The sequence below is a fragment of the Bacillus rossius genome, chromosome 1, assembly GCF_032445375.1.
Source record: "Bacillus rossius redtenbacheri isolate Brsri chromosome 1, Brsri_v3, whole genome shotgun sequence".
NCBI classification, from domain to species: Eukaryota; Metazoa; Arthropoda; class Insecta; order Phasmatodea; family Bacillidae; genus Bacillus; species Bacillus rossius.
This window is the reverse complement of record NC_086330.1, coordinates 231,126,100-231,136,290: the sequence shown is the minus strand read 5'-3', so window position 1 is coordinate 231,136,290 and position 10,191 is coordinate 231,126,100. Positions and strand designations below refer to the sequence as shown.

Sequence of the window (10,191 nt, the reverse complement as noted above, 5' to 3'; positions counted from 1 at the left end):
AGCTAAAACATATCAAGCTTGTATTTGTTCAAGACTTTATACGGAAGTTATTTTGTGGTAACAGAACGTTTTAAAAATTACTGTATATAGCTTATAACGGTATTTGTCACACAGTTTACATTATAGTTATTTGTAAGCATTTGTTATTGTTATGTTGAAGATGTTAAAAAATTGTTTATAATAAAATCTATCTTTTCCTAGCCTTCTCTTTAAATACGCATCAAACTCCGCAAAACATAGGTTCTATAACCTATTGATTTCTTATAGTGACATGTCTACTGGAGCTAGGCCGTGTGTCTAGTGCCTAGGCCTGGCTTCAAGTGTCACTAGGTGAAGTAATTTCACGAGAACCTTCAAGTGCGTATAACACAATCCTAAATTATATATATAACTATGAGTTGAGTAAACGGTGTTCAAAAGTTTAATTTATTAATAATAGCCAAGGATAGTAAAGATGCAAAGGTTAAATCAGCAAGTATTTAAATGAACACATTTCTTTTTAATTGTGGGCAAAACCTCATTTTAGATCATCATACAATTACACAAACCTTTTACATTGAAATTAATGCAGATTAATTACCAAAGGGATACAGAGGCAATTAAATAAAATTAAGTAAGTATCCCATAAAACAAGACTAGTACTAGCTCTACTACGACTAGTACTAGCACTAGTACAATTGTCATGGTGTGTGACCATTAATGTGAAGGCAAAATACGTGAACATATTTTTAATATGACAAATACAAAATAAGTATTAGATAGTATTAGATAGTAAAGAATAATCTCTCATTAAATTAACGTCCACAAGTGAAAAAGAGACAACCCTCAATCATCGCAGCGACCGAGAATTAAGGTAATACAGACAAATACCTCATTAGACATTTACAAGACCCATAAATGTTAATGCGGGCGTCCGCGGCCTAACCTACACTAGGCAAAATGCAACTTGATTCAAATGCATAAGATATCAATAGAAAACCCACAAAATGTAACAATTTAACACTACGTGTTTACATACATTACGCGAAAGCGAAACATAAGCCCTAAACACAAGTAACGACATGACGGGGAGAAACGTCAGACAAAACACGAGTAGCAATGCAAGCTATTAAAAAAACTGTAGCATCGGGATCGCCGCATCATTCGGACTACGCGCGTCAGCACGGGCGTTGGCACGTCGTCCCCTCCTTCCTTCCCTCTCCTAGTGTGAGCTTGCTTGCTCCTCGCCTCCCCTCCTCCGGTGGGCGCATGCGCGCTGCGCCGCACCTATGCTATAAAAATGGCCGCAAATGTATAATTCGGGCTTGTGTTGTTTTGTATTGTCTGGTCTCGTCTTGTCTTAGTCTCTTTCGGTAGCTGGAGTAGCTGCATTGTCTTTGTAATCCAGTATGTAGTCAGTTAGGTTTAAATTTGTACGACGTGCGAGAGCGACTTCGGGGGAAATAAAATGTAAGTTTGGTTTGATTGGAGTGAGGCGGTGGCCCTTCTCTTAATGTAAGCTTTTGTAAATTCTTGTCTGTTTTGTTTAAATTCCCTTTCGGCCGCCACCTAGAAAATTATGTTTGGATTTAATTGAATAATTTAACTTCACTTTGTTTGTAACTGTTCTCTCCTGAGACGTCGACGTACGTAAAACGTAACATTATTGATTTGTTTTAGAATGTAACGCGCATTATGTAGTAGTTTATCCTTAAATTCCTACATATAGACCTTGTTGTAATTTTGCTTTTTTCAATGCGTCTACTTTGTGACTCCCCCTTTTGATGGTCCGTAATGGGACCGCACAATGTCCCGCCCGCGTAACTTGTAAAACGTAAAACTTAATTAGAATTCTGTTCTCTATTTTTTGTGGCCTTGATAATGGCTCGTTCACTTGAAATTTCGCTGTGTGTATTATCAATTTAATTGATTCTGGATATTTTTGTTGACCTAATTTGTTGTTGTTGTTTCATTAATCAATTTGTTTTTGGCCTAATTAAATAACGTAATTGATTGCCGTAAATTTTGTTGTGCGATCAAATACCATTCCTCAATCCTTGCCATGATATGGCCTCCCTCCCCGCCTCTATGCTTATAGGCATTTCAAAACGTAAAGAGAAATAGTGCCATAGTAATTTCAAAGGTGACAGCCGAATAAACAATTTAGAATACTTTAGAGTTTAGCTGTTACAAGTTACATGAATGTAAGGGTCACCACCTTACAAGCACTTACATTAAGTCTCCCCGCTGTCACACTCACTACATTTAACTTACTGACCTACATACTTAATTCAGTAAATACCAGCACCGACTGGCTATAAAACCTATCTACATGATTTGCTAACCAATCATGGCAATACACACAGTTTTAAGTAAAACAGAAGGCGCAATGCGCATGCGGGGACACCTCAGGAGGGGAAGTCAAGAACAGCACTATACGCATGGAGGGGGAAAAGGAGGAAGGGAAGGAGCGCCAATGCCCGCTGCGTGGCGCGAAGTTCAAACGCAGCGCACCGACCAGTTCACCTGAGTGCAGGTGAGATTTTGTAGTATTAATTAATGGCCCTATCGCATGATAGAAGTTTCGTTGCTAAATTGGAGGGATTAAGTGATTAAAATGTTTTGATCACTGGTTTTTAACTAGACCATTTTCGATCGTTGTTAGAATGTAGGCTAAATAAGGTTATTCAACCTGGCTGGACCATTGTGAATATAGAGAAATAATGTGACAGAGTCCTATATTTTGATTAAAATTACGCGATTTGACACAGGTTAGCTCATAGGCCATAGAAACTACAACTTATTTGTTTCCATGGTATGAACATAAGAGCTTTAAATAATTTATTACATTTAAATTAATATGCACCCTATACAATTTTTGAGTGTTCATTGAGCTTGTTAATGTTTATTTCTCGTATGTAACTATTTTCTGTACGAAAAGTGTGAAAAGATAATAAGAAAGAAATAAGCCTGTAATTTGTTAAGATAAGATTTTTACCCCATTTTTAAATACTGATATCACAATTGTGTTTTTCCATGTAGGTATAGGGAAAAGAGGCATTACTGAGGCAAGTGTTAATATTTGTTAATAATTGAGTGTATATGTGACTATACATTCTTTAAATATTATGAAATTAAGGATACCGTCAGATCCAGTAGCTTTATTTGACTTCAGTTTCTTAATGACCCACCTAATCAAACTCTCCGTAATCGGTGGCACATATATGTTGTAGCCTCGTGGCTACGGGCTGTGATCGGGACGAGTAGGATCGCATTTCAATGAAACACAGTATAGTTGGAGGCGTACTTTATTGGCAGAAGCAAGAATGCGTACAAAATGCTACGACCAACAACATGTGCGCGTGGCTGTGTTCCGAGCCGGACTGGCTCGCCTCTCGGGTCTTCCTCGCTGCGTGCCAGACCCCAAAGGGCGAGGGTGGCCTGCCGGCCTAACGGTACTCCTGGGGGGGGGGGGGGGGGCGCGTCCTTCCAGCTGTCCACTCGCCCGCAGGGAACCCGTGAAGCCGGAGGGCTCCGGTCACTGCTGCAGGCAGCCGCGGCCACGGCCATTACAGCACCCCCATGCCAGTGATGTGCCACATCATGAAAAACCGCCCTGCAGGCGGTCGGTGAAGCGTACACGACGCCTGGCCTGCGTCACGAAGGAGCGGGGGCAGTCGTGGTGGGCCCCCGATGTTGCTGGGGAGGTGTTTCCGCTCCAGTAGGGGGAGCGACTTTGGCTGGTGGATCCTGGTCGGCCAAGACGTAGGCAGGCTTGAGTCGATCGATGGAGACCGTGGTGCGCTGGCCATGCATCAAGAGAGTTGCAGTTTTCGGAGTTCTGCCGAGTACGGGGAAGGGGCCCTCGTAGGGCGCGTATAGGGACCCCTTTTGCCCCTGGCAGCAGACGAAGACCTCAGTGGCCGTCGGAAGGTCCCTGGAGACAAACTGCCTTGTCTCACCATGCCGCGAGCCGCTGACTGGCCGCAGGTCTCGGAAGTGAAGGCAGAGGTCCGTCACCAGGCCGGGGGCATCGAACCGAGGGGAATCCGGATGTTCTCCGAGAAATTCCCCCGGTAGGCACAGGGGCTGACTGTAGACCAACTCCGCAGTGGAGGCACGGAGGTCGTCCCGCCAGGTGGCTCGAATGCCGAGCAAGACAATAGGTAGGACATCTACCCAGTGCTCGGTAGCATGGCAGCAGATGGCTGCCTTGAGCGAACGGTGCAACCTCTCCACCATCCCGTTGGAGGCCGAGTGGTAGGCGGTGGTCTGGAGATGAGTCATGCCCACCAAGGCTGCGAAGGCCGCGAACAGAGAGGACGTAAATTGTCGGCCTTGATCGGTGGTGGCTCTCAGGGGGGCGCCAAAATGTGCCACCAATGTGGTGAAGAAGGCTCTGGCGACTGTAGTTGCCTCGATGTTCTCGACAGGTATGGCCTCTGGCCAGCGGGAGAAGCGGTCAACCATGGTGAGGCAGTAGCGAAAGCCTCGGGAACTCGGGAGGGGCCTGACCAGGTCTAGGTGAACATGGTCGAACCTGGAGGAAGGAGGTATGAAAGATCCTACCGGCGAGGAGGTGTGCCATGCGATCTTCGACCGCTGGCACGGTATGCAGGATCGGGCCCACCGTCGACAATCTGCTTGCATGGACGGCCAGACGAAACGTTGTGAGACCAACTTCCCTGTCGCCTTGATGCCCGGGTGCACCAGCCGGTGCGCCATGTCAAATGCCGCTCGGCGTAACTGTGGGGTCAGGAAAGGCCGAGTTGTCGGTGTGGACACATCGCAGTAAACTTCCAGTGGCGAGTCCGGGATCTTGACCTTCTTCAGCCGCCGGCTGGAGTCGCGCTGCAGGAACTTCCGCAACTCCTCATCCGCTGCTTGAGCCCGCGCCAGAGCATGATAGTCGACTGGAGCTGTGACCGATTCCAACCGGGACAAGGAGTCCGCCACAGTATTGGTCGAGCCGGGAATATGGCGAATGTCTGTAGTGAATTGTCCAATGAAGTCGATGTGCCTGGCTCAGCGTGGAGAGCACTTGTCAGAATTTTTGGGCGAAGGCGAAGACTAGAGGCTTATGGTCTGTAAGGATGGCAAAATCCCTGCCCTCGACCATATGACGAAATTGCCGAACAGTTAGGTAGATGGCGAGGAGCTCCTTGTCATAGGCTCCATACTTCTGCTGTGCTGGGTTCATCTTCGCAGAGAATGCCAAGGGTTGCCAGTGGTTGCGTACCTGTTGCTGGAGTACCGCTCCTACTGCAAAGTCCGAAGCATCTGTCACGAGAGCCAGGGGGGCGTCGGGGATAGGGTGGGCCAGCAGGGTCGCTGAGGCAAGCTTGGCCTTACAATCTTCGAATGCCATGCTGCTTGCGGCCGTCCAGACGATGGTATCTTTGCCTTTGGCTGCCCCTCGTAAGATCTCATGCAGGGGGGCCTGTGCTGCCGCAGCCCTTGGAACGAACCGTCGATGGAAGTTCACCATGCCAGTCAACTGGCACAGCTGTTTTGCTGTGGTAGGCTTGGGGAAGTCCCGGATAGCACGGACTTTCTCTTGCAGAGGTTGGGAGCCGTCGACTGTGATGGTGTGTCCCAAAAATGTGACACAGGACTCGCCAAAGACGCACTTGCTAGGGTTGATGAGAAGCCCATAGTTCGTGAGGCGGTCGAAGAGCTCAGTCAGATGCTACAAATGCTCGGTCTCGTCCTGGGAAGCCACCAAAATGTCATCCAGGTACGACAGACAAAAGTCGAGGCCTTGGAGGACCTTGTCCATGAACCGCTGGAATGTTTGTGCAGCATTGCGGAGGCCAAAAGACATGAACGGGAATTCAAACAATCCGAATGGAGTGGTTATGGGGATTTTGGGGATGTCCACCATGGCGACTGGGATCTGACTGTACGCTCGGACTAAATCGATGGTGGAGAAGATGGTCTTGCCATGCAATGAGTGAGAGAAGTCCTGAATGTGCGGGATGGGGTACCTGTCCAGGATGGTGCGGGCATTCAGCAGTCTGTAGTCCCCACAAGGTCACCACTCTTCTCCTCTCTTGGGCACCATGTGAAGAGGAGAAGACCAAGGGCTGTCAGATGGTCGGCTGTGCCCTGCTTGATCATAGCCTCGAATTCCCCCCTGGCCACGCGCAACCGGTCTGGAGCCAAGCGGCGCGGTCTGCTGTGCACTGGCTGTCCTGGCATGGTGTTGATATGGTGCACGGTGGAGTGCTGCACTGGCTGGGGGAAGCCTGCAGGCTGTGTGAGGCTGGCGAACTTGTGTAGTAGCTCGGGGCATGGCGGAGTGGGTGCAGGCGTTTTGACACTACAGACTTGACTTGTGGTAATGGTACAAACCGAGGTGAGAGAGGTAGTGCTGTCCCCTAGGTGTCGATTCCGGATGTCAACTAGCAAGCCAAAGTGATAGAGAAAATCTGCCCTAAGGATGGGCTTAGTCACTTCGGCCACCACAAAACGCCAGACCAAGTCCCTTCGAAGTCCTAAGTTGAGGGTGAGTGTGACAAAGCCGTAGGTGGCGATCTGCGAGCCATTGGCGGCCACCAGGGATTAGTCGGACTGAGGGCGCCTGCCTGGCATGTGGGTACGCGGGTGGACACAGATATCGGAGCCAGTATCAATGAGGTACAGTACCTTGGTAACCCGCTCTGTGATGAACAGGTGGCGGCCGGTATGCAGGGAAGGGTCGCCGGCCGCCATCAATGCGTCCCCTTGTCGTTTCCCATCTGGTACGTACAGGGCGTGGAGCACCTGTTGTCGCGGTTGACACTCCCGGTGTCACACCACCACAAGTTAGACACCCGTCTGGGAACAGCCTTCAACGCTCCAATCTTGTTTATCTTTTTTAAATTATTATTTTGCACGCTGCTCCGATAAACGAGTGCCCCAAAATTCATAAGTAAATTATTCAAAAAATTTATAGAAATGGAAGAGAACAGATTAATAGCATTTAAAATAAAAAGAAAGTAATAACTTGAAATGTCAAAAACTTTAATGAGACCATTCGTGCATGAGCATGGTAAGGAATTTAATTTAAGACCAAATATCAAAAATATTACAATTATATCTAAAACCTTTTGCCCTATAAAGTTACAGAGGCTTTTAATAAAGCCACGTTTTAATATATACGAATAAATAATAAATACTGCAATGAACGCATAAATAAATTCAGACATTGATACAAAAACCGCTCTAAAAAAATATATATATGTATAAATAATAAATTACAATATTATTCAAATAAAAGTTAGTAAAAATTAATGTCACTCTAAAGCATCTTGATTACACCCGGGTGATTTTATTTTACGACGCTTCATGGCAAGCTCGATGGGAGGTTCGATAAAAATGAGTACGAGGACGCAACATACACTCGACGAGGGAATTAGGGTCTTTTGGCAAAAGTTATTTTTAAATTGTTCACTGTTATGGTGGGCAAAGTTTATATCAACGCCCCGGGGTTACAGGGGCAAAAGTTCGGAGCCGGAATCACTTACTTGGATTGAAAGTTGTACGTCGCATCCCACCCCGGACCTCCTGGCCCGGAGTTTAGCCGGCTGTACTTTAGCACACATGCTAAATGCTTCATTAACGAAAAATGTAGCGTGGACTCTTTATCCTCTTGGCAGCACCCGCCACAATGAAAGTATTTCCCGAAGCTCCATATACGTCAGCTGATTCATGTTAAAAAATATTCACGAGTCCCCGCCGGCCCAATACCACAAGCCATCACCGCGCTCGTCATGCCCGAAGCGCATACACCTTCACCACGGCGATCAGCTGACGACTCCCTCATACAGCTCATTCCGTCCCTCTTGACGTATTTCCCCCCACCACCTTATTGCCTTGGAACAGTCCATTTGAATGTTCACGGCGGGAGGGGGGGGGGGGAGCGTCGTACACCGTATTATGATTCAAAGTCCAAAACGATATAATTAAATATCAAGAAACTAAACCATTTAAAAAAAACATAATATAAAAACATATTTAAAAATAAGATTAACAAAACTTATAAAAGACCAATACTTATAAAAAAGGAAAAGGGCAAATACTAAAACTAAAATTATGTCACAGCCATAATTCAAAATTAATTAAAATAAATATAAAATCAAGTGGCCATGCCACCTATGGCCACACTGTGGGCTGCGTCCCCGAAACGGCGATGGTACCAGCAGGCTCCTGGCGGGCCCTTTCTGCGGGAGCGGGAGCGGGAGCGGTATCCCACGGGCGGCGAGCCGTCCGAGCGACTCCTGCGCTGCGCTGGTGGCAACTGCCGAGATCTCTTGCCGCAATGTCGCGGCCATTTCCCCGATCTTCGCGGACATCAGGGCGGCCATCTTGTCCACCATTGCCTCCAGGGAGGACACTGCAGCTGCCTGCGGCTGGGGGTTGGTATCCGCAATGGCGTAGGCCAGTTCGGCCAACGCGTCCAATGATGCGTTAGTCTGCGTGGCCAGGATCGATTGGGTAGGCGATGGGAGCCGACCCAGCCATAAGGATCGCAGGAGGTCGTCTGGGATAGCTGTCCCCGCCAGGCCGCGGAGGTGTTGGAGGAACTGGGATGGACGCCGATCGCCCATCTCTTCGGTCTCCAGCAGCTGCTTGGTTTTCCTCGCTTGCGAAGCACTTAGCCTCTTGACGAGCTCCGTTCTCAGTTTCTCATATTTGCCCTGGCTGGCAGTTGAGTGAAGATGTCGCGCACCTCGGTAGCATAACGGGACTCCAGGTTGCCCGCCACGTAATGAAATTTCGTACTCTCTGCGGTTATTCCTGCAATCACGAACTGGTTTTCGACTTGCGCGAACCACATCTCGGGATCTGCGGGTCAGAACGGCGGGATGCGAACCGCCACCCGATCCGCCGCCGCAGTAGGAGGTACTGTGTCCGGGTCTGGCATGGTTTCTGCGGTGGTACTGAACCGCCCAAGTCGCACTACTCACGCGTGGGAGGTCTCGCGCCGCGTGTGTTGGAGCGAACGCGTGAGGTGGCGTGGTAGCTCCGCGGTCGCACTAGGTTTCCGTGGTGGTCCCGAACCGCCCGAGTCGCACTACTCACGTGTGGGAGGTCTCGCGCCGCATGTGTTGGCGCGAACGCGCGAGGCGGCGTGGTAGCTCCGCGGTCGCACTACTCGCGGTCGCGGGCGCGTAGCGCGTGTGCACCGTTGCTCAGGCGCCTCCGCGCGAAACGCGACCCGAACCCGCCTGGAGATCACGTCGGGGTCACCACTGTAGCCTCGTGGCTACGGGCTGTGATCGGGACGAGTAGGATCGCATTTCAATGAAACACAGTAAAGTTGGAGGAGTACTTTATTGGCAGCAGCGAGAATGCGTACAAAATGATACGACCAACAACGTGTGCGCGTGGCTGTGTTCCAAGCCGGACTGGCTCGCCTCTCGGGTCTCCCTCGCTGCGCGCCAGACCCCACAGGGCGAGGGTGGCCTGCCGGCCTAATGGTACTCCTGAGGTGGCGCGCGTCCTGCCAGCTGTCCGCTCGCCCGCAGGGAACCCGTGAAGCCGGAGGGCTCCGGTCACTGCTGCAGGCAGCCGCGGCCACGGCCGCTACATATGTTAATAACATTATTATATTTATCTCTAGCTGAAATTTTTAAGTTATCTGTTAGAATAAAATTTCCTGAAGATTTTTAATATGTCTTTGCAAAATGTTTACTAGTTAGTTTATAAATATATGACTTATTTATGCCAATGTTTCTTTACGATGCATCGAAAACAACGATGTTTTTGTTTGGTACATCGGGAAACATCGATGCTACATTACGATGTATCACATCGAAAAAAACATCGATGTATTTTCAGCATGCACATCCCTAATATCAACACCAGGCTTCGAGCCGAAGCAGCCGGACCATCACTTTGAGTCGCTGCTGTCGCTGCTGTCGCTGCTGTCCGCCATCACCGCCGACGTCACACTGCCAGCCGGTCGATAACTACGTCCAAGGACTTCGTCATCGTGAAGGGTAAGCCGTATCTGCCTCAAGAATGGGCAATTATTCGAGACGGCCCTTCTGTTTTACGTCTCGGGAAGGGCTCGGAAGCGAGCAAGTGGAACTCGCTTAACGAGTTGTAATTGTAATTCGCGTAGCAAGTTGAAAACTTTAACTTGAGGTTTGAGGGGCTGATTGACGTGGCGAGAGTGACGGCGATGTTGAGTCCTGGTTGGTAGAGACTATTTTCAAATACTCG

The 10,191-nt window shown here is 48.6% G+C and overlaps 1 protein-coding gene across 1 annotated transcript; it reads right to left on the bottom strand.

The window, feature by feature from the left end:
• Nucleotides 1-3,636: 3,636 nt before the first annotated feature.
• On the bottom strand, nucleotides 3,637-9,901 carry LOC134546161 (uncharacterized). Its single transcript, XM_063388733.1, has 7 exons — nucleotides 9,861-9,901; nucleotides 8,160-8,664; nucleotides 6,628-6,744; nucleotides 6,131-6,516; nucleotides 5,750-5,996; nucleotides 5,112-5,668; nucleotides 3,637-4,999 (listed from the first exon to the last, which is right to left on the bottom strand). The coding sequence occupies exons 1-7, from the start codon at nucleotides 9,899-9,901 to the stop codon at nucleotides 3,637-3,639; spliced, it is 3,216 nt and encodes a 1,071-aa protein (XP_063244803.1).
• Nucleotides 9,902-10,191: the final 290 nt, after the last annotated feature.

Coding starts and splice junctions, on each gene's coding strand:
- LOC134546161 (XM_063388733.1), bottom strand. CDS start 9,901: ATGGCGGACAGCAGCGACAGCAGCGACAGCAGCGACTCAAA. Junction 8,665..9,860: donor AGCGACAGCAGCGACTCAAA/GTGATGGTCCGG, acceptor CTCAACTGCCAG/CCAGGGCAAATATGAGAAAC. Junction 5,997..6,130: donor CGCCGCTTGGCTCCAGACCG/GTTGCGCGTGGC, acceptor TGGGGACTACAG/ACTGCTGAATGCCCGCACCA.